The sequence below is a fragment of the Nothobranchius furzeri genome, chromosome 6, assembly GCF_043380555.1.
Source record: "Nothobranchius furzeri strain GRZ-AD chromosome 6, NfurGRZ-RIMD1, whole genome shotgun sequence".
NCBI classification, from domain to species: Eukaryota; Metazoa; Chordata; class Actinopteri; order Cyprinodontiformes; family Nothobranchiidae; genus Nothobranchius; species Nothobranchius furzeri.
Genome location: NC_091746.1, coordinates 73805114 through 73829175, shown reverse-complemented (window position 1 = coordinate 73829175; position 24062 = coordinate 73805114). Strand labels below are relative to the sequence as shown.

The window sequence follows — 24062 nt, the reverse complement described above, 5'->3', positions numbered from 1 at the left end:
CTTTTTGCTCTCCTTGCAGAGATCCTGCAGTGTGCTGCCAGTCTCTGAGCTGGAGAGACACTAAAGGAGAAAACTTTTCAAAACTTCGGCTCCTGCTTTTATTCTCTGATTTGTGTTGAACGTGATGGATCTCTGCTCTTTACGGAGAGCTGAAATGCTCTCAGCCTGTTTCTTGACTCTCTTTGGTGAGTGCTTCCCAACGGTCGCTGGTGCATGAGTGCACGTTAACGACACTTGTGATGATTCATACTTACCATTGCCTCTCTCTTCTCCGCGCCTCTCTTCCTGTGCTGGAAGCCACCATCCAAGCCCACAACCTGCTGCTGCCAGGCTCGTGCAACTTCGACTCCAGCACCTGCGGATACACGTCAGACGCAGACTTCACGAGCTGGACCCTGCACAAAGACGGTACTCCAAAGGATGCCAAACTGCATCTTTAATCTCTGCTTTTGTAAAATGCGTTGACTGTAGATGTTAGTAATGAATGTGGATTGAATCTGGGCTCTTTTGATGACATTTCTGGTGCTGGTTTTTGGCCGCACCACTAAAGCTGCCCGGTGAAAAGGTCCATCTGGTCCACATTGACTCCAGCCCCCCTGAACATCTGGAGTCAGTGAATCAGCACATTTTGGCAACCCCTCGGGGTTGGTACAGCAGCTGATCTATGAATGAGTTCTCTACACACTCGTATCAAAGTTACGTCACCGCCTGTTTGCACGGCGTTGTCAGCCCCAGATGAATGCACGTTAGAGTATTATTACATCATGCCATTGGTGTGATCACTTTGTTACGGAAGCAATGAATCTTCCATTTTTGACACCATCTGTTGTTGAGCACGTGCAAAACAAACCGAAGCCTTGGTGTTCACGCATCCGTCTGCAGATGAATGACTGTTGGTGCACAAGCAGAAGGAACACATCAACTTCACCAGGACGTGAAGTAGCGGCTGGCCTCTAGACGAGAGCTTAACGGTATAATGTCTGCAGCGGCCTCATCCTGACTGATGTGCAGGAATCACAATAAACGATGAATGACTCTGCTAACGTACCGACGTGATTACAGACGCACACACGGCCAAGTGGAAACACCAGTCCAGCATTTGCAGGGACACCCATACGAATGGACAGTTTAAAGAAAGTCTGACACAAACTTTGAACGTTAAAGCCAGAGTCTTTAAAGTGTTGCTTTCCAACCCTGACCCTCGTGAGCTCCTATCCAGCATGTTTTAGATGTTTCTCTGCTTCAACACACCTGGTTTAGGGTGGTGCATCAGCAGCTCGTCAAGCTCAGCTTCTGTTTCTACGGCTAGATTGTGATTTTTTAGTAGATATTCTATTCAGTAAGAAATCGTCTGTATTGTCTGCGTCTGAGTGAATTGGGATGCAGCCTTGTTGATGGTTTTCCTGTATAACTCGTCGGTTGTTGCCAAAGGTGTGACCAAGTCACTGCTTTGCAAGTCACAAGTAAGTCACAAGTCTTTCCAGTCAAGTCTCGAGTCAAGTCCAAGACAAAGACAGCCAAGTCCAAGTCAAGTCCAAGTCCTTAAATTTGAATTTTCAAGTCATATTCAAGTCATCTGTCCAACTTCTATTTAATGACGATGATAATAAATAAATTCCAGAAATAAAGCTTCTTAAAGTTAATTTATTTGTTCAAACAAGCAGAAACTGATTCTAAACAAGGTGCTGCTGCATTTAGCAGAACAAGGTCAAACCCAGAGCGAAGAGTTATTCTCGATTCATGTCCAGGTCGTGCCACTTTTGTTTTAAAATATCAAATATGCTCAAGTCATCATCAAGTCAACAGATGCAAGTCGATTCAAGTCGCAAGTCATTGGCGTTCAAGACCGAGTCAAGTCGTAAGTCTTTATAAAGTCAAGTCAGAAGTCATTAAAATGAAGACTCTAGTCTGACTCAAGTCCAAGTCTTGTGACTTGCGTCCACACCTCTGGTCGTTACGATAAAAATGTTCAGTTGTTTAGGAGACACACATATATCGTGTTATCTGAGAAGTGAAACGAAGTTTATAGGATGTACAGAAAGTGTGCAATAATCGTGCAAACAAAATTAGACAGGTGCACAAATGTGGGCATTGTCATTTTATCGCAAATTCCAAAACTTTTAGAACAAATTATTGGAACTCAGAACTGGTTTGGTACCCTCAGTGACCCTTGACCTCCATACGCAGTTATGAGAAAGAGTATTTAAGTGCAAGTTTCCCTCCTCTTTGAATATTATCTGAAGAGTAGCAACATGGAGGCCTCAAATCAACTCTCACATGACGTGAAAACAAAGGTTGTTCACCTGTAACAGCCATGGAGCTCACGGAACAGCTGTGAGAAAACGACTCGTTTGTTTAGAAAATGGGCTGCAGTACCCACCTCTGACCACAGGATGTCGTTCTTACTTCATTCCTGCACAATGCTCCTCTACATGTAGCATCACAAATACAGCGAACAGGAAACACCATAGACAGTGTTCTGAGTAAAAAGGTTATCAGGTCATTGTGACCAGCAAACCTCACACCCCATCATCTCATCAGCTAGATTAACGAAGCTCTTTGACTGATGATGTAGACTTTCCCTGCTGCTCTTCCAGATTGTTACAATCCCAAAAACACTGTTGGAAAACTTTCTCATGAAAGGTTTTTCCCCTAACCACAAGCATTGCTCACACTGAGAAGTGCCCTGCTGCAGCAGCGTGTCTCATCCATCAGAAACTTCCCCTCCGCTGTTTCCTCCCTCGTCCTCGTTAAAAAGCTCGGAGCAGCTGCTTTAATTGAGCTCGTTTCTCCTGGGTTTATTCTTCTCTCAGCCTGTTTTACTAAAACAAAGTGAAGTCATGCTGATCACATTCAAGGACTTTTAACGTTTTCTCAAGACGGCGATTTTAGTCCATGTTTAGGCTTATGGACAAAAATGTAACGTGAGTTTGTTGCTGCTGTCGGCTTGGACCTGAAAGTCAGGATGGACCGTTTGGAGCCCTCAGGGATGCAGAGCATTCCACTGGGATGAATAATAAATGACAGACCAATAAAACCCCCGAAGCAAAGACCTGAACCAAGTCAGAGATATTTGACTTTGGCTGTAAATCCTGAGCTGATTTCCTCTCAGTTTGGTCTCAGAGATTCTAATACAAACGGCACCTTTTTTCACTGAAACTCTGTTTGTTTTTGTCTTTTTAAAGTAAAAAAAAACAAGTTTGGAAGATGGTGGATGTGCTGTCGGCTCCAGGGTTCGAATCAGAACAGTTACCGCATCTTCTTAAATTTTATTAATTGTGTCAGCTTTTTATTTCCTAATTTTTTTATCAGCATATTTGCCTCAAATCACAAAATTAATGCTAAGGATGAAAGAAAGGCTCCACAATCTGAAAAATATCTGCTAACAGTTTCCAGTTCACCTTAGACACAACTAAAGAAACCCTCTTCTTTGCAATGCTGAGTTTCTTTCAAACTTTAAATCATGCCACGTTTATTTAATTAACTCACAAGTTAACTCACTCCACCTTAAAGAGTTGATCCACCCAGAATTAAAATTTTATCTGTTGACATATTTCCCCTCCTCCTTGGACCGTCACCTTATCGTGGCGGAGGAGTTTGAGTGCCCTAATGATCCTAGGAGCTAGGTTGTCTGGGGCATTTTGTGCTCCTGGTAGGGTCTCCCATGACAAATGGGTCTTAGGTGAAGGGTGAGACAAAGAACGGTTCAGAGGATCTTTCATGGATGTACAATCGAAGAGTCGGAGTACCTGGCCCAGAGGGTTACCGGGGTCCCACCCTGGAGCCAGGCCTGGGGTTGGGGCCCGTGGGCGAGCGCCTGGTGGCCGGGCTTTCGCCCATGGGGCTCGGCCGGGCCCAGCCCGAACCGGATACATGGACTCATCCAACTGTGGACCCACCACCCGCAGGAGGAACATGAAGGGTCTGGTGCAGTGTGGATCGGGTGGCAGACCAAGGTGGGAGCCTTGGCCGTCCGATCCCCAGACAAGGAAACTGGTTATTGGGACATGGAACGTCACATCGCTGGCGGGGAAGGAGCAGGAGCTTGTGGCAGAGGTTGAGCGGTACCGGCTAGATATAGTCGGACTCACCTCGACACAAAGCATTGGCTCTGGAACCCAAGTCCTTGAGAGGGGGTGGACACTCTCCTTTGCTGGAGTTGCACCAGGTGAGAGGCTGGGGTTGGCTTTTTGTTAGCCCCAAGACTCTCTGCCTGTGTGTTGGGGTTTACCCCGGGGGACGAGAGGGTAGCTTCCCTGCGCCTTCGGGTCGCGGAATGGGTCCTGACTGTTTTTTGTGCTTATGGGCCAAATATCAGTTCAGAGTACCCACCCTTTTTGGAGTCCCTGGGACGAGTGCTAGATAGTACTCCATCAGGGGACTCCATTGTCCTGCTGGGGGACTTCAATGCTCACGTGGGCAATGACAGCTTGACCTGGAGGGTTGTGATTGGGAGGAACGGCCTGCCTGATCTGAACTCGAGTGGTGTTTCATTATTGGACTTCTGTGCAAGCCACAGTTTGGCCATAACGAACACCATGTTCGAACATAAGGATGCCCATTGGTACACTTGGTACCAGGGCAGCCTAGGTCGCAGGTCGATGATAGACTTTGTAGTCGTATCATCTGACCTGCGGCAGTATGTTTTGGACACCCGAGTGAAGAGAGGAGCAGAGCTGTCAACTGATCACCACCTGGTGGTGAGTTGAATCAGATGGCAGGGGAAGATGCCGCGTAGACCTGGCAGACCCAAACGCATAGTGAGGGTCTGCTGGGAACACCTGGCAGAAGAACCTGTCAAGACGGTCTTCAACTCCCACCTCCGGCAGAGCTTTGACCGCATCCCGAGAGCAGTGGGGGACATTGACTCCGAGTGGGCCTTGTTCCACTCTGCGATTGTTGAGGCAGCTGTTGCTAGCTTTGGTCGCAAGGTGGCCGGTGCCATTCGTGGTGGCAACCCCCGTACCCGCTGGTGGACACCAGAGGTTCGGGGAGCCGTCAGGCTGAAGAAGGAGGCCTACAGGGCGTGGCTGGTCTGTGGGTCTCCTGAGGCAGCAGACAGGTACCAGATAGCCAAGCAGGGTGCAGCGGTGGCAGTTGCCGAAGCAAAATCTCGGGTGTGGGAGGAGTTTGGTGAGGCCATGGAGAAAGACTATCGATCGGCTCCAAAGAGGTTCTGGAAAACTGTCCAGTGCCTCAGGAGAGGGAGGTAGCAACTCGCTCACACTGTTTACAGTGGGGATGGGGAGCTGCTGACATCAACTGGGGCTATAGTTGGGTGGTGGAAGGAATACTTTGAGGAGCTCCTCAATCCCACCTACGCGCATTCCGAGGAGGAACCAGAGCCGAGAGACCTGGGGATGGACTGTCCAATCTCGGGGGCAGAAGTTGCTGAGGTAGGAGCCCCAGAGGTGGATGAGATTCGTCCTGGGTATCTCAAGGCTATGGATGTGGTAGAGTTGTCGTGGTTGACACGTCTCTGCAACATTACGTGGGCATTGGGGGCAGTGCCTGTGGAGTGGCAGACCGGGGTGGTGGTCCCCATCTTTAAGAAGGGTGACCTGAGGGTGTGTTCCAACTATAGAGGGATCACACTCCTCAGCCTTCCTTGAAAGGTCTACTCCAAGGTACTGGAGAGAAGGGTCTGATCGATAGTTGAATCTCAGATTGAGGAGGAGCAATGTGGTTTTCATCCTGGCCGTGGAACTGTGGACCAGCTCTATACCCTTGCAAGGGTGATGGAGGGGGCATGAGAGTTTGCCCAACCAATCCACATGTGTTTTGTGGATTTGGAGAAGGCTTATGACCGTGTCCCCAGGGACACCCTGTGGGGGACGCTCCAGGAGTATGGGGTGAGTGGCTTTCTGTTAAGGGCCATTCAGTCCCTTTACCAGAGGAGCGTGAGTTTGGTCCGCATAGCCGGTAGTAAGTCGGACCTGTTCCCGGTGAGGGTTGGACTCTGCCAGGGCTCCCCTTTGTCACCGGTTCTGTTCATTACCTTTATGGAAAGAATTTCTAGGCGCAGCCGTGGTGTGGAGTGTGTCAAGTTTGTTGGCAGGAGAATCTCGTCTCTACATAGGTAGGTTCGCGGCCGAGTGTGAAGCGGCTGGGATGAGGATCAGCACCTCCAAATCTGAGACCATGGTTCTCGACCGGAAAAGGGTGGCTTGCCAACTCTGGGTCGGGAGAGAGGTCCTACCTCAAGTGGAGGAGTTTTAATATCTCGGGGTCTTGTTCACGAGTGAGGGTAGGAGGGATCGGGAGATCGACAGGCGGATTGGTTCAGCATCTGCAGTGATGCGGACACTGAGCCGATCTGTCATGGTGAAGAGGGAGCTGAGCCAGAAAGCCAGGCTCTCGATTTACCGGTCGATCTACGTCCCAATCCTCACCTTTGGTCATGAGCTTTGGGTAATGACCGAAAGAACGAGATCGCGGATACAAGCGGCCGAAATGAGTTTCCTCCGTAGGGTGGCCGGGCTCAGCCTTAGAGATAGGGTGAGGAGCTCGGACATTCGGGAGGGACTCGGACTAGAATCGCTGCTCCTCCGGATCGAAAGGAGTCAGTTGAGGTGGTTTGGGCATCTGGTCAGGATCCCTCCTGGACGCCTCCCTGGGGAGGTGTTTCGGGCATGTCCTGCTGGCAGGAGGCCCCCGGGTCGACCCAGGACACGTTGGAGAGGTTACATCTCCAATCTGGTCTGGAAACGCCTTGGGGTCCTGCCGGAGGAGCTGGTGGAGGTGACCGGGGAGAGGACGGTCTGGAGCTCCCTAGTTGGGATGCTGCCCCTGCGACCCGGACCCGGATAAGCGGAGGAAGACGACAACGACGACATATTTCCCAGAGTTAGATAAGTGGAAAAAAATAAATCCATTTTAAACCAACCCATTCTACTGACCCAGCTGTACCCCATTAGCTTTAGCTTAGCATAGAACACAGTAAGTGAATGGATCCAACTATTATTGTGAGTAAATACGTCCATAAAATCACTCAGTGGTGATCCCAGTTCTGCTTGGTGACTTAAATAATCAGACTGACTGCAAATGAAAATAATTAGTAACATAAAGCTATCACAGGCGCCTTTTTAGACTTCAGAATACTTTATGAAAGCAGATGAGCCTCTGCTGAAAGGTGCAAGGCACCTTCTTCTGCAGATGCAGATGCACTCGTTAGCGAACCGGCACAAAAACGCGTTATTCCACCTTAACTGTTGCTTTAGGAGTGTGGTTGCTCTGCTAGATTATAACTCTACTCCTTTAAAGACAAGTTAAACGCATATGCAATCAATCAATCAATCAATCAAAGCTTTATTTATAAAGCGCCTTCTGCAACCCTGTCGGGAAGCCCAAGGTGGTCTCTAGTCTGCCTCTGAAGGGCAAAAGCTCTGGCGCTCCTGTTTCAGGAGTAGAAGTGAGCCAGAGCAGTGGAGCGCTTCAGATGACAGGGTTTGGAATCTTACTTCTTGATATTTGGACATCTCTCCTCTGATTGGCTAACAGCAACACGACTCTACCTCTGACTCTGTTTTTTCTGCAACGTTGATGTTTTACCTCCACAAATAACACAAGCCTGGAGGAGTTCTGCTGTGTGGTGGAGTTGCTAACGCTAATGGTTAGCTTTTTCTAGCGGAGATGTTCTCTGCAGTGGCGTCTCCAGAAATGTTTTACTGCAGGTGCTATGAAGGAGCTAGTCTTTTTATTGAGGGTGCTATAAAAGAAGTGCGTACCTATTGTTCTCTAAAACACCTTCAGCACTAGCAGATACACATGCGTGCACAACACCTCAACAACACCTGAAACAATAATTAATATACATCATAAACATATCAACAATCGCTGACTTTTCCATGAAATCATAAACACATACAGCCACACAGAAAACCATCTATAGTGTTGCAAGGTTCGCTAACGTTAGAGTTAGCATTTCCAGCGGCTAAACCCTGGACTGCCGCGGCGGTTGAGGGTTGACTGTCTTCATCCAGATCCGTAGGTTTTTGTGGATCTGAGATCACTTCCAAACATTCATTCATTTCTGACTGAACTCGTGGAAATTTGGGCAACAAAAACCGATCCATTTCACCACTAGCTCTACCTTTCACTCGTTCACAGGTGGAAAATGAGGTCAAAGGTTAACATGAATGTCCTGTTTTGGTTTAAGTTTTTACGGTCTTTATGATAATTGACTCCGGCTTCCTCCCACAGTCCAAAAACATGACTGTTAGGTTAATTGGTCCGTCTAAATTGTCCTTAGATGTGTGTGTGTGTGTGTGTGTGTGTGTGTGCGTGCGTGCGTGCGTGCGTGCGTGTGTGTGTGTGTGTGTGTGTGTGTGTGCGTGCGTGCGTGTGTGTGTGTGTGTGTGTGTATATGATTGTTTGTCCTGTGTATCTCTGTGTTGCCCTGCGATGGACTGGCTCTTTGTCCAGGGTGTACCCCGCCTGATTGCCCGTTGACTGCTGGAGATAGGCACCAGCCCCCCCGCAACCCTACATGGACAAAGCGGGTTCAGACAATGGATGGATGGATGGATGATAATTTACTGATTATTTTTGTTTTGTATGTTAAATATTATCACATCCACACTTTAAATAAAAATTAAATTGTAAAAAAAATCTAATATTTACTTGGGGGTGCAATGACTAATCCAGGGGTAGCTATAGCGCCCCCTTGCGCCCCTGGTGCCAGCACTGGTTCTCTGCTGTTTCCTGCACGCTAAACCAGCAACAGTCTTAAGATAACTTAAGATAGGCAAAACTACAAATTCTAATTTTTAATTTTCACTGATTTTATTCAAATCCAGAAAGTTTCATTCTAATCGGATCCAAGTGTATTTTTTTTTACATATTTAGGAAGTTTTTGACTAGTGGAAAACTCTAAATGACCTTTCTTCAGACTTTTGGTCTCTGATATGGACCTTTACAGTTTTTTCAGTGTGAACTTTGACCTTCCCCTCTGGTCTGACCTCTGAGTTTTGGTGGTTTACTGTATCTTGGCTGATTCATATCCATCCCTGTAGATCAGTGGTACTCAATAGGCGGCCCGCGGACCACGTCCGGCCCTCTTGCTTTTGGGTCTTTTGTGTGAGTGGCCCTCAGACCATTGTAATTAAGGACCCCTGCTGTAGATGATTGTGAACGTGTTGAATTGTAACGATGTGAAGTGTTTATATGCGTCCCTCTTGTCTGTTCAGGACATTTTGTTGCTATGGAAACAGCCGTGAACGACGACCTGGAGGGAGGCTCGGGTTCTGGGATCGAACCGGCCAGAGAGGTCACAGGAATTCTGGTCAGCCCGTCTCTGGAGCACGACGAGTGGAGCTGCCTAAGACTTGTCTACCAGATCACGGACTCGGGTCACCTGGAGGTTCTGCGGCGATCCGAGGGAAGGAGCTTCGACCAGCCGCTGTGGAGCAGCCAGGCGCCGTCTGACAGCTGGGTCGTCGCCAGCATGGATCTGCAGAACAGCACAGAGCCATTCAGGGTAAATCAGCCTTTAAATAAAACATCATACAAATAATGAAAATCCCAGCGGGGTTGTGATAAACGTCGTAACAGGACATGCTGCCTGAAACATCAACGTCTAAATAATAAGGTCTGGTAAAATACCTAAATGCTGCTACAAAAGCGGCAAACAAAGTGAGAAGAGAGCCCTGCTCAACAGAAATGTTAATGCTGTTAGTGGCTCTTTCAGGTCTCCGTGGTAACCACACACCTGTCTTTCTCAGACAGGAGCTAGGAAGTCCCCATGCAAAGAGCTGCTGTGTGAGAAGGGGAAGTTATTTTGAAAGTGAGCAGCAGACGGCTCTGACGGACACACGTGGGATTGATTTTTTATATTCCTACAGTTTTCATGTGGGAGATCTAACAGGAGGAAAAGACCCTTCACCTCCAGGTTGGATGATAACGTTCAGGCCAAAAAGCATCAGTCTCACAGCAGTGAGACACAGCAGGGGGAGGAAGACTAAAACACCCTTTTAGAAGTATAATTTGTACATATGTTAATCCCGTTCCCCATGGGTTAATCCCGTTAATCCCGTTCCCCATGGGTTAATCTGTCCCGAGACCTGCTGGACAGATCTTCGGTCCATCACAGAGACAATTTAGAGTCTCCACTTAACCGAACATGTATGTTTTAGTCTGAGGGAGGAAACAAGAACATGTTAAGTCCACGCAGGAATGCTGTAGCTGGGATTCAAACCTGCAACCTTCTCACTGCAAGGCAGCAATGCTACCAACAACACCATAAGCAGCAAAACGTTACTACTTCAGAAGAATCGCCTGCATCCAGACACATCATTTAGTCACCGAGGCCCCGTCCACTTGCAGCCAGATGTGTCACAAAACAAGATATCGTTCCACGTTTGGCCCGTCGTCCACACGGAAGTGAGGACGCACGCCACGGAAAATGATTCTTTCAGAAACCTAAATCCAAGTTGAGATTTGTGATTGTCCATTGTCAGCATTTGTGGACAAAAAGTTTAGGTTTCACGGCTTCACTGCCTGAAACCAAAATGCTGTGACATCACACACACGACCAGCGTTTACACACCCGCCGCAATGAAACCCGTAAATCCCATCATCACACATCTCGTCACTCCAGGAAAATACAAAAATAGAGCTGAGAGCAGAGCTGCGAGGGTCAGCCGATGATTGAGACCAAAAACTATGAAACGATGTAGCTACAAGCTAACTGAGCTAACCGAAGCTAACTGAAGCTAACGGAGTTTGACGAACACTTTCATCTAGAAAATTTGTTTGAGCGACTCGGCCACCCTCTTCCTTCTAGACTGTGACACTTTTAACGTGAGGCCGAGGCTGACGCCTTCGCTGGAGCTAGTGGGGGGGAGCCGCGACTACCTGTCAATCAAAAGGACACGCCCCTAATTATTCATAATTTCAAGGCTTATTTACATCTAAATAGGTGAGTTACATTCTCAGAGATGTCACGACGATAAACCTGACCCACTAAACTGGAAATGTTGTTTGAATCAGGCTGTAAACATGTTTAATTTCGCTGTGAAGCTAGCAGGTTTAACATGGGAGTCGATGAGGATTTGCTCCTTTCTGGAGCCAGCCCCTAGTGGAAGAGGGGGGAACTACCAGGGGCGCCTCCAGAAAATTTTGATGGGGTGGCCAGACGGTGCCAAAGAAATTTTTGGGGTGGCACACCAAATTGGTCCTTGTGGTAACTCTGGGAGAATTTAACCTGTGGCGATGTGCTGCATTGCACCTTTGTTCATTTTTATTAAAATAACAGTATGATACCAAAATGTTTAACTTAAAATTTACAAACGCAAACATTTTAGAAAAATACATTTCATTTATTTAAAATGTTACCCCAAATTTAATTAAAACATTTTTTAGGTTTATTCACCTGCGTTGCTGTGTTCACAATAAATAAATAACTATGGAAATAAAAACTTGTTTAAAATGGTGAACAGCAGAAACATATGTATATTTTTTATTCTGATTATTTCTTTAATCATGAATTATAATATTTTTATTTTGTTTTGCATAAACAAGATTTATATATGGTTTGACTGGACATTAATATGATTTGTTAACACTGGCTTTTCCTTGGGGGGGAGGGGGGGCAGCAATTTTCCTGGCCACCCCTTGGGGGCGCCCTTGGGAACTGCACTTTTACGTTGCTTCACCTTTGACATGCATGGTTTATGTTAGTTTACAATCTCACTCACTGCTCCATGTAGACCACAGGCAACGGCCGACGGTGGTCACCTGCCACTTTGTTATTCCACGTCTAAGGAACGTTTTTCTCCAAAGACACTGATGATTTGGGAAACGACAACCCCGTGTGGACTCGGCATGCCTATGAACGTGCTTCACAAGGCACTGGATCATTTAGCTAAAACGAGGCGCTGTGGGCCCATGTTTATTTCTTAGATGGGTGGGGGAATTCACAAAAACCTGTCTATGTGCGCACGTGGCCTTAGATGAAGTCAACAACATGAATGAGGTTGTAACAAGGATCCATTTAGAGTCTCCCTGCAGGAGCATGAAGCTGAAAACGCCTCCGCCTGTCGCCGAGAGGACAGATATGGGTCGGCGTTACACACAGGCTCTAAATTTAGGCCAACGTGAAGTGCTTTTATCATCACATAAACACTGCAGCTCGTGTTTATGTGATGTGCCGAGGCCGGACCGACTCTTGACGGGATCAGGACCAACATGATGAGGTGCCAGGCCTGCACCATGTGTGGTCCCCCCCACACATAAACACTTGAGCAGAGACAAAAGAGGACAGAAATAAGGTGTCGGCGCTGGAGAAATCCCACACCAACCTGCATTTCTTGTGTGTTTAACCCTTTGACCTTTCATTCCTGTGTGCGTCCTGTGCCTCTTGTTTGACACTCCCTCACATGTGTTGTTCATCAGATCGTCATCGAAGGTAAAGCGGGAGCGAGTCCGGAGAGCAGCGTGGCCATCTTTGAGATCCACATCAGGCCCGGATACTGCCTGGGTCGGTACAGTTATTAATGTCCTAAATAAATCTGCACACACACACACACACACACACACACACACGCACACGCAGGCACGCTCGCACACACACACACACGCACGCACATACACACGTGCGCGCACGCACGCACACACACACACATACGCACGCATCCACACACACACGCACGCACACACACATGCACGTATGCACAAAAGCACGCACACACACATGAGCACGCATCCACGCACACACACACACACACATGCCCGCCTGCACACACACACACACACACGCGCGCGCACGCATGCATGCACGCTCGCATCCACACACACGCACGCACACACACTCACACACACACACGCACACACACACACACACAGGCACACACACACACACACGCACGCACACATGCGCACGCACACACACACACACACACGCACGCACATACACACACGCACGCACGCATCCACACACACACGCATGCACACACACACGCACACACATGCACACACACAGGCACACACACACATACACGCATGCACGCACGCACACACACACACACACACACACGCACGCACGCACGCACGCGCACACACACACGGATTATCTGGGTGTTTCCAGGGTTTAAAATAAAGGAATTGGGTGGGAACCGCAGATCTGATTGAATATTTGTGTCTTTACGAGTCCTGCAGCTCGTTGACGGTCTTCTCTGATGTCCAGAGTGTGATTTTGAGGAGCCTCACATGTGTGGCTACTACAACCAGTGGAACGTCAATGTGAACTGGTATGTGGGTGGAGGGCGGGTCCACCAGCTCCACAACAACATGCCAAATGACCACACCTACCAAAACAAGACCGGTGAGTGTGATCGCCGCTTTCGTCGCAGGTTTTACTGCATAAATGTGTTTTAACATCAAAGTCGCTGCTAAGTGATGTCATTAAATGTTGCCATGACTTTTATTCCCCAGAAATATTAAGGTGGCTAAAAGACGCCACGCTGCAGGGTTACGGGTCTAATGTTACGAATGCTGCCTCGTGATTCTCCCTGAACGAGAACAAAACCAGAAACCCGTTCCTCATGAGGCCCGTTTCCACTGTCAGAACCTCGGTGTAATTTTACCGGACTTTCTCGGCATGCATGTCTCCATTTTACCGGGCCGTTTCAGGAACCAACCAAGTACCTGCATTGGGGTTCGTACTTGGAAATGACCCGGTAGAGTCGCTGGGCGGGGCTTGTGGTTAACTCATGCTGATTGGTTGTTGCTCAGTGGGAAATTACACCAGGAGACGTCCCCAAACAACCATCATTTGTAAACCTGGAAGGGATCCTGGTGAAACGGAATGTTCACGCTGCTGTAAAAGCACGTCCAACACCTTCAAACATGTCTGAAATCTCCCGACAACGCCGTAATGTTGTGTGCTTTATGGTCTCACTGCACTTCTTCTGGTCATTGATGTTGCAGTGTTGATGCTCAGGGGAGGCTCTGCTTTGGATGCTGGCGGAGCAGCAGCTCTACTCCAAGCCCCTCCCACATATCTGAGCTCCTCACTTCATAGCAGCCAATCACGGGATAGGTAGGCGTGGCCAGAAACAGCTCAGGAGGTTGAGCGGGTTGCCCGATAATCAAAAGGTTGCAGGTTCGATCCTGGCTCCGGTCAGAGAATGCTGCTGTTGTGTCCTTGGGCAAGACAATTAACCCGCCTCACCGGTTGGTGGTGGTCGGAGGGACCGGTGGCGCCTGTGTTCTGCAGCATCGCCTCTGTCCGTGCACCCCAGGGCAGCTGCGGCTACATCGTAGCTTCAGTGTGTGAATGAGTGATTGTGTTGTGAAGTGCCTTGGGGGGTTGTAGAACCCTTAGAAGGCGCTAAACAAACACGGGACATTTACCATTTATTTGAATTAAATGACAGAGGTGATTGCAGAAGGTACCGACATCGCTTAATGTGAGGGATAAATGACGTCATGTTTAGCTCAAACCACAGAACCATTAGAACCTGTTTAGACTGTGTACCATTTAAAGAGCAAGTCACCCCCTACCAGACTCTTACTCAACTCCCACTTCCTGTTTGAAAAATGCAACAAATGCTGTTGCCTAGCAGACCGAGAGGGTGGAGCCGCTAACAAATACACACACACACACAGGCTCACAATGACATTGTGACATCATATGTTAGCAGCTAATGTTCTAGGGTACCTCTTAGCCAATAACGATGGCAGATTTATATTCAAATGCAGTGCAGAGTTTTTACCTGACAACGGCACAACACTGTAAAATTTTAGACAGAAAGTTTTAACTAAAATGCACTAAAGTGCTAAACTATTGACTACACGTGTCTGCAGCACGACTAGACACACATTTATATAGTTTATCAGAAAAAAAAGTTGATTTGGGGGTGACTTGCTCTTTAAAGGTTGTGCAGCATTCTTATACGCGTCTCGGGGAAGACACCGTTCAGCACGAGGAAAACAAAGCAGCAGCTTACTGTGGAGCTGAAAGCTGTAAACATGTAATCAGAAGCATCTTCAGGCTGCAGGATAGTCATTAAACGCTGAGGAAAGGGTTAGCTGAAACCACGACAGCCTGAGGTCTGTGCTGCTCTTTGGACCTCCTGGTTGTGAAAACCTTCCTCAGGTCAGTTCATGTACGTGGACTCCGGCTACGTCAAAACCTTCAAAGAGGTCGCCAAACTGATCTCCTCTCTGACGACGGTGCCGATGTCCGGCTGCCTGAGCTTCCAGTACCAACGCAGCGAGGAGGAGGGAAACCTGTTCTCGGTGTACACCCGGGACCGCCTGGGTCAGTATCAGGAGCTGTGGCGGGCCGGGACGGAGAGCCAGGAGGACTACAGCGCCACTCTCGGGGAGTGGATACCTGTGCAGGTGGACCTGAAGGCGCCGTACTCAGTGCAGGTCAGTCTGGACCGTGTCAAAAGGCCACATGGTGACCTTTACTTTGTGCATCTGTGTGACCCTCATGGTGACCCTTCAGGTGGTGTTTGAAGTGGCGTTCAACAGTCAGAGAGGTGGACGTGTGGCCGTTGATGACATCACCTTTACTCCAGAGTTTTGCGGCACAGAAACAGGTAAGCTGCCGTCTGATGTGTCTGTTAACCGCGTGTATTCAAGTAAAATGACATGCTGATTTACGTCCTTAGAGCCAACCTTTGACCCCTCCATCGCCAGCTGTGACTTTGAGTCCGGTTTCTGCTTCTACACTCAGGATCGGGTCGTCGGGTCGTCGTGGAGGAGAGTCTCGGTGAAGCCGAACATATTCAGGAATGGAGACCACACCACGGGGGCAGGTGGGATTACTTCAGCGAAACACACAAAATGACCCAAAACCTGAGAGCAGGATGAAGAAAATGACCAGCATGAACTAGGGATGCATCGTGTATCGGTACGATAAGTAGAACTGGGCCGATATGAACAACCGATGTTTATTTCCATCTAGTTGTTGTTTGTTGGGGGGGGGGTCATGTGACAGTGATAGTGACCAATGTGCGTATTACAGGAATCTTAAAGAGCAAGTCACCCCCAAATCAACTATTTTTTCCTGATAAACTATATAAATGTGTGTCTAATCGTGCTGCAGACACGTGTAGTCAACAGTTTTGTACTTTAGTGTATTTTAGTTAGAATTTAAATTTTCTGCCTAAAACTGTCAGTGTTGTGCCGTTGTCAGGTAAAAACTCTGCACCGCATTTGAATTTAAATCTGCCATCGCTATTGGCTAAGAGGTACCCTACAACGTTCGCTGGTACCATATGATGTCACAATGTCGTTGTGAGCCTGTGTGTGTATGTGTGTGTGTACTTGTTAGCAGCTCCGTCCTCTCGGTCTGCTAGGCAACAGCATTTGTTGCATTTTTCAAACAGGAAGTGGGAGCGGAGTAAGAATCTGGTAAGGGGTAACTTGCTCTTTAACATAAGTTTCCTGGTTCCCTACTGGTTGAAAGTTCAATTACAACTGCTGTAAAAAAACCCTGGAGCAGCCTGCTGTAGCTAGCACTAACAATGAGCTAGCGCTAACACAACCCAACTGATCCTCAAATAAACCACCAAGTAAAAAAATATTACTTATATGTCCAGCAGCAACAAAGCCAGGTCACTATCAGTTTGTGATTTTAGCCTCTTTTAGCTCCCTCAATCAAATGTAGGCCCCTCTGATATTCACTCTGGTTTGCCTCTTACTTCTACTTTGAAGCTCCACCATGATGTAAAAAAAAAAAAACACTTCTTGTGTTTTGTGTCAGTGAACTGAAACAGCTAACTGCTAGCCTTTAAATGAACGACCAGCACAGAAAACAGCTTTTGCTGTAAAGCTGGTCGAGACCTCCCACTAGCGTTCCTATCGGAACCACAAAACTGTTCAGTGCGGTTTCTGGTCAGCAGAGGGCAGCAGGGTGCTGTTAAATGTGAAGTTGCTCAGGTTTAAAGCCGAGGAACCACTGAAACCAGTTTGAGAGCAAACACTTAAGTGCTAAAAACTCTAAAATGTTGTTTCAAAATTGGATATCAATATCAGTCCGACGTCTCACATCAGTGCATCCCTAGAAAAACTCTTATCTTCATTATAAGTTGACTAAAATATAAACTTTTATCTTAGTTTAATGTTTTTGTCACAAAGCTAAACAAAAATATCGGATCAGCTACTAATAATCTCATTAAATCACTTCAGTTTCTGCTCATAAGTTTCTCCAAATGTAATAAAATTAGATGTAAAAGTAATATTTTTACTTCATATACAGACGTACTCGTCTATTACATATGAACGTTTAAAATCTAAATTCAGTGAATATTTCATTTTTTTATTTCAAATTTGAACAGATGTCAAACAACGTGGATGTCTGACATCCTTCTGTAGAATTTACTTTATTAAGTGCAGTATTAATTAAACAGGTTGCACCGTGTCTCTGCAGAAAAACTAAATAAAGTTTTATTTGGTATAGTACCGGAGATTTATGGGATCCGTGCCTTTATTGCTACAAAATAAGTTTGATCTTTTAAAAAAAAACGGGGATAAAATATTCTGTTTCCTGGTTTCTAGAGACCGAAGACTTGGGTTTAACGAAGCTTGTGAAGACTAAACCGTTCATTAGGGTTAGGGTTTGGTGGAGGTGTTTCCACCACCTGTTCAGCTTCTTTTATCTCCTTTATAACCAGTGTTGGGCAAGTTACTTCTAAACTGTAATGCATTATTTATTACTTGTTACTCTCATTTTAAAGTAATTCATTACATTACAATATTACTGATTTTAAAATGTAAGGCATTACACTACTTTTGCATTACTTTAAGTTACTTTCACCAAAACAACTTCAGTATGAATCTGGTCATGTGATGCTCAGTGAGCTCATGACATATATGTGGAAGGTGATGTGGTGTCTGAGCTAGGGTTGCTGTTAAAAACAGTCAGATGTAATAACAGTGCTTTAAAATGATTGTTTATTAAATAAAAACAACAACAATCTTTACTCTCAGCACGCTGCCATCTTATATTAACAGAGCAGGGAGTGAGGTGGTGGGGGCTCCAAGCCTACATTTGCCTTGGTCCCCAAATGCCTTGATACGGCCCTGGATGTGGGACTGACTTCTGATTCTATCACATGTATAAATATTAAATGCTTATATATTATCGCAGGTGAATGACTTTGTTTTGGTGGAGCGGTTTTGTGAATATAAAAGCGGCCGCGCGCATGACGCAGCTGGAGTATTTGAGCCGTTACCGCCGTGTCCGCTCTGCTCATAGAATGCCCGCAAAGCTGAGTTCATAAATGACGTCGTATATGTGGATACTGGATCTTTATTTTGGGCTTCACGCCATTTTAATTTTTAGGAAACCCACATCTTGATTCTGGGTTTAATAATGCATTGTAATCACCGCATTACTGACGATTGTACCGAGTAAATATTACCATTTTCTTTCCCTGTAATGCCTTACATTACCACATTACAGCAAAAAGCAATGCATTACAGTAATTAATTACTTTTGTACCACCTTACTCCCAACACTGCTTATAAACCTGATTTATTGTAACGCCTTCGCTGGACTTGAAGGAAATAAAATAAACGATCAGGTTTCCGAAGAATCAAACCCGTCTTCTCTCTCCAGGATCCTTCCTGTTGGCTCATTCCCGACTGGGCCCGCACTCCGGATACGTTAGCCGTGTGTTCAGTCCAACTCTGCCTGGAAACATGAAGTACTGCCTGAGGTTTTACTTCTCCCTGAGGGGTGAGGCGCATCCTCAAACCCGCCTGCTTGTTTGGATGCTTCTGAGGTTTGGTTCTGATCTGATGGAATCTGATCCGAGACGATAACCCTGCAGGTTTTAACCAGACGGAGCAGGCTTTGGCCGTTTACCTGCTGCAGCAGAGCAGCAAGCAGGAGAAGATCTGGACCCAGTCAGAGAGGTCCAGAGCAATCTGGATCGCAGCGGAAGTCACCTTCCAGACGTCGCTGCCTGCCAAGGTGAGGAGAGTCGGAAAAAAAGAGGAAAAATCAACAATAAAGACGGAGAGGAACTTGAAACGCTTCATTTTCCTGGAGGGGCAACACAGACTAGTCACACATATCCCAGTAAAAACACACCTAGTGAAAATGCACGCACACCCAACTCAAGTTTATCCCTTGAGGTCCACGTGGCAGGGGTGAGGTGGTCCTCACCCCTGCCACGTGGACCTCAAACCATCAATCCTGCTCAATGGTCAACTTTCCTCGCGGGGTCACCCATGAAGACGGTGGGAGGGTTAAATGTTTATGATGCAAGGAAGCCCAGCAGACTGGTAAATGACCTGTTTTTGTATAGCGCCTTCTAACGGTTCTGCAACCCCCCAAGGCGCTTTACAACACAATCAGTCATCCTCACACGTTCCCATGCTGGTAATGACGAGCTACGTCGTAGCCACAGCTGCCATGGGGCGCACCCACAGAGGTGAGGTGGGTTAGGTGTCTTGCCTAAGGACACAGCAGCAGCATTCTCTGGCGGGAGCTGGGATTAAACCTGCAACCTTCTGATTACTGGATGACCTGCCCTACCTTCTGAGATACTGCTGACTTGTGTCAGAGACTTTTCAGCAATCCCCATATTAGGCAAGCGTGTAGCAACCGTGGGGAGAAAAACTCCCCTTAAACGGGAAGACACCTCCACAAGTTCATGGCTCAGTATGAGCAGTCATCCACCTCGAGTCACGACTCACTGGGGTCTGAGAAGACAGAGCAGATTAACTAGTAGTAGTAGTACTAGTAGTAGTACTTTCTATGTTATAGGAAGTAAAAAGTTAAAGGTTTGGGGAACTCGTTTAATAAATATGCTTGCAGTGGTCTCTGATGAATGAATGCCTTGCAAACCATACTCACGCCAAAAAAAATCCCAGAAACGCCCGGATCAGCACGGACAAGTCTGCCACATCAGGGGAGAGCTTCACACGGCAGGAGTTGGACTCTTACTTCCTGATATTTAGACAAATCTGCTCTGATTGGCTGACAGCAACACAACAATGACGCTGTTCTGCAATGCTGATGTTTTAAATAACACAAGCCTGGAGGAGTTCCGCTGTGTGGCTGAATTGCCAGCTAACGGTTTGCTTCTGCTAGCTGAGAGTCCTCTGCTGATTCAGGACGGCCTCTCCCGTCGTGAGCCAGCGTGGGTGAATCTAGAACTGTCAGGCTTTTCTAATCCTAGAGTTTCACCGTCTGCTTTCTATCAGAAGCTACTGCAGGAGACAGATGTAGGAGACTATTTTCATGTTCAGCTTGCATGAAAAACTGGGAGTAAACCATTAGAATCAGAAATAGACATTAAAATTGGTTTCCCAGTGAACCAGACATTTTATATCAGAAGAGTGAGTGTTCAGTGGCAATAGTGTCCCATGCTGAGAATGCTGGAGACCTTCAAGATACCTGGTCCAGGTACCGCGATGACTGCATTCCCATAGAAACCATAATACTTGTTCTTTTGGACGGATGATCAGCCACTCTGAGTTGCTGAACATGAAAATGTTCTCCAACCCTCATCGTCTGCATTAGCCAGAAGGGAAACAGGCGGCAAAACAACCGAGTCGGAAAAATCCGGTCTCTTCTACGTCACAAGGAAAATTAGTATTCGTGGCTCCGCCCACCTTAGATTGGGACTGTCCACCCACAGGAAGGAAAGAGCAGAGCGTTCCTTGGCTAGTAGAAGCTAAGAGTTAGCATTAGCTATTCCACAACATGGCGAAACAGTCAGCCAATTTGATGTTAGCCAATCAGAGGCGAGCTGTTTGCATATCATGAATATTAATGAGTGACATATAATGCTGCTGCCCCTCCTCCCCAAACTCCCACCCGACAGGAACCACATGACAGAACCCGACAGGAGAGTCCGAGCCTTTTCTTCCCACAGAAAACGACTCACAAGGTGTTCGTTCAGAGTAGAGACCAAACACACACACACACACACACACACACACACACACACACACACACACACACACACACACACACACACACACACACACACACACACACAGTGGAAGGAAAGAACAAAGGCAAGACCAGCGAATGGAAACCAGCCCAATCCGTTGGTTTTCTCCTCACCTGAGAACTTCTCATCTTCCTTACCCAGACATCAGTTCTGAACCGTTTGATCTGACTTCCTCCTGACCAGAACCTTGATGGTTTTTAACTAGAACCAGAGGTTTTTGTTGTGCTCAGATGGTTTTCATCAGCACCTGCAGGAGCTTCTGGGACTGCGGCTCCGTGGCTTTAGACGACATCAGCCTGAAGCTCGGCGACTGCGAGCTGACAGCAGGTAACGGGTCTTTGGCGAGCTCGGTTCTGTTTAGAGGTTTGGTTAATAAACTCAAACCAGTTTCAGGCCTGCTGTCGTCGCCCCTCCCTGCACACTGCGACTTCGAGGTCGGGTTCTGTGGTTACTCTCAGGATAAACGGGGCGATGCTGGAGACTGGCAGAGGAGGAGAGGACCCACCCCGACCTCATACACCGGGCCCAGAGGGGACCACACCACGGGTCTGGGTAAGGATGACACACACACTTCTCACCAAGGACGTAATTTTCACTTTAGAAGTGGGGGGGACACGGGGGGGGGGGGGGAGGGTATCTTTACAGTACGCTCTAATGGGAAACAGGCTTCAACACAAACGGTTGTTTTCCGCTTGGTCCTAGAGCTCAACCAGTGTCCATTTAATGTAGCGTAATATTGTTTTTGGATGGTAAAAAGTGCAGGGGTCAAAACTTGACTTTGGAAAAAGTGGGGGGGGGGGGGGGGGGGGGGACATAAATTACGTCCATGCTTCTCACACAACTTCATAAACGACCCGTGTTGGGACAGGGTACTACGCGCACATCGAGGCGTCGCCCATGCTGCCGGGCCAGAACGTGCGGCTCCGGTGCCGGCCCCTCAGGGGAACCAGGGGGCCTCAGTGTCTGCAGTTCTACTACCACATATACGGCTCTGGATCCGGGATGCTCAGGGTTCTGGTCGACAAGAACGGAGAGGACTTGTTGCTGTGGCAACGGAGCAGCGAGCAGAGCATCGCCTGGCTGAAGGCCCAAGTGGAGTATCGGAGCGACGCTCGGCACCAGGTGAGATACCCGTCTCCACGTCTGGGTCGTTTCAGACGAGATCAGGGTAACAAACCAAAGGTTAAAGGTCAAACCTCTGTGGTGAAGCTTCCAGGAAGCCAGACTTTGTAGATTTGTGCTCCTTCATCACCCTGAAGTCCTGTTTGAGGTGTGGATGTGATCCCTCAGATGATAATGACACACACTTGCATAACGCCATTCTGAGTCAGAGAACGCCAAAGCACTTCACACCAACGTGCATCATTCATCCACACACACACACATTCACACACACATTCACACACGGGTGGTGATGAGCTACGATGTAGCCACAGCTGCCCTGGGGCGCTGACAGAGGCGAGGCTTTCCAAGCTCAGACTCCACCGGTCCCTCCGACCAGAGGGTTAAGTTTCTTGCCCAAGGACACAACAGCAGCATTCTCTGGTGGGAGCTGGAATCAAACCTGCAACCTTCCGATTACCGGCCGACTCGCTCTACCTCCTGAGCTGCTGCTGCCAGAACAACGGAACAAAAAGATGACAGAAGTACCAGAAAAGTTACTGGACCAAGACTTTCCACAACCATCAACAGCTGACTGAAACAGAATCATAACAAATAAAAAAAATGTTTCTTTTTCCCTTTAATTTAAAAAACCTGTTAGTAGAAACAAAATGTTTTTTTATTCTAAACCACCTAAAGTCGGTACTGGAATGGACAGACTCTCATCCTGATCCAGAATTCAGGAAGATTTCTCAGAACTTTTTCCTTGGACCGGAATATTAATTAAACATGATAACCTGAGACGGCTGTGGCACAAACCCATTTTACATGGGCTGCATGGTGGCGCAGTGGTTAGCACTGTTGCCTCGCAACACGAAGGTCGCAGGTTCGAAACTCGCCTTCCTGCGTGGAGTTGCGTGTTCTCCCCATGCATGCGTGGGTTTCCTCCGGGTACTCCGGTTTCCCCCACAGATCACAACATGCCCTATAGGCAAGTCGCTTTGGATAAAAGCGTCTGCTAAATAAATAAACATAAACATAAACATGTCGATGAGTGGCCTCTCAGCGCCCCTTGATGCAAGTCAAACTACCCAAAAAAGTTAAATAGAACAGTTTCATGTGCTTCTTGAGCATTTTTCCATCAACCAGGTGACCCTCGGTTGCCATGGAAACGGATGCCAAGCTGTTGGCTGATACCGGTGTGTCCCTCTGGTTTAGGAGCCTTTTTAAAATCTGAATGGCTCAAAATAAAAGAACAAAAGGATCAATAAGGGTTCTAAAATCTATAAAGCAGCCAAAGTTGGGAGGGAACCCTTCAGAGGATCGGACGTCTACGTAGGAACGCTGCTCGTGTGGCACAGGAGTTAAGTTCTCGCCCCGTAATCGGAAGGTTGCAGGTTCGAGCCCCGCTCAGTCTGTCGCTGTGTCCTTGGGCAAGACACTTAACCCACGTTGTCTGCTGGTGGTGGTTGGAGGGACCGGTGGCGCCTGTGTCAGTGGGCCCCAGGGCAGCTGTGGCTACATCGTAGCTCATCACCATCAGTGTGTGAATGTGTGTGTGAATGGGTGAATGACTGATTGTGTTGTAAAGCGCCTTGGGGGGGTTCCAGGACTCTAGAAGGCGCTTTATCAAACACCGGCCATTTACCATTTGTGTCACAGATTGTATTTGAAGCCATCCGAGGCTCCTCGGTGAGGAGTGACATCGCCATTGATGACATCATCTTGGAGGGAGGACCTTGCCCAGGTAAACGGACGATTCACCGGTTTCCGGTGAGAACAGGTCAGCAGCTTCCTGATGTTTTTGTTTCCTCTGCAGAGACGGAGATCGGAGCCACCGTCGGAAGCTCCAATGAGATCGAGTAGAAGGAAGCGAGTTGCCGCAGTAGGATGCATGCCCCCCGCCCCCACCTCCTCCCCAGTTTTGCACATTCCAGACGACCCGAAGCGTTGCAGACTCCTGCGTGTCGTCTGAACATGTGGAAGGAACCTTTGTGTGTTTTCACGGGGCGACACATATCAGCAGTACCAGAACCA

General features: G+C 47.6%; 1 protein-coding gene across 2 annotated transcripts; it reads left to right on the top strand.

Annotated features, from left to right (window-relative positions):
- LOC107375031 (MAM domain-containing protein 2) lies at nucleotides 1–24016 on the top strand. Of its 2 annotated transcripts, none has more exons than XM_054744698.2 (15): nucleotides 1–185; nucleotides 298–408; nucleotides 9189–9478; nucleotides 12394–12478; nucleotides 13184–13321; nucleotides 15098–15375; nucleotides 15455–15548; nucleotides 15621–15767; nucleotides 18575–18694; nucleotides 18789–18931; nucleotides 21155–21251; nucleotides 21318–21476; nucleotides 21793–22046; nucleotides 23688–23772; nucleotides 23845–24016. In XM_054744698.2, the coding sequence occupies exons 1-15, from the start codon at nucleotides 125–127 to the stop codon at nucleotides 23889–23891; spliced, it is 2109 nt and encodes a 702-aa protein (XP_054600673.2). In that variant the 5' UTR covers nucleotides 1–124; the 3' UTR covers nucleotides 23892–24016. The 2 variants fall into 2 exon arrangements, with proteins under 2 accessions (XP_054600673.2, XP_070408653.1); XM_070552552.1 differs by having other exon boundaries at nucleotides 21312–21476.
- Nucleotides 24017–24062: the final 46 nt, after the last annotated feature.

Bases quoted from the DNA above. Each gene is read 5' to 3' on its own strand.
- LOC107375031 (XM_070552552.1), top strand. From the start codon at position 125: ATGGATCTCTGCTCTTTACGGAGAGCTGAAATGCTCTCAGCCTGTTTC. The intron at 18,932-21,154 runs GTGAGGAGAGTC...TGTTGTGCTCAG, and splicing joins AGACGTCGCTGCCTGCCAAG to ATGGTTTTCATCAGCACCTG. The intron at 21,477-21,792 runs GTAAGGATGACA...GTGTTGGGACAG, and splicing joins GGACCACACCACGGGTCTGG to GGTACTACGCGCACATCGAG.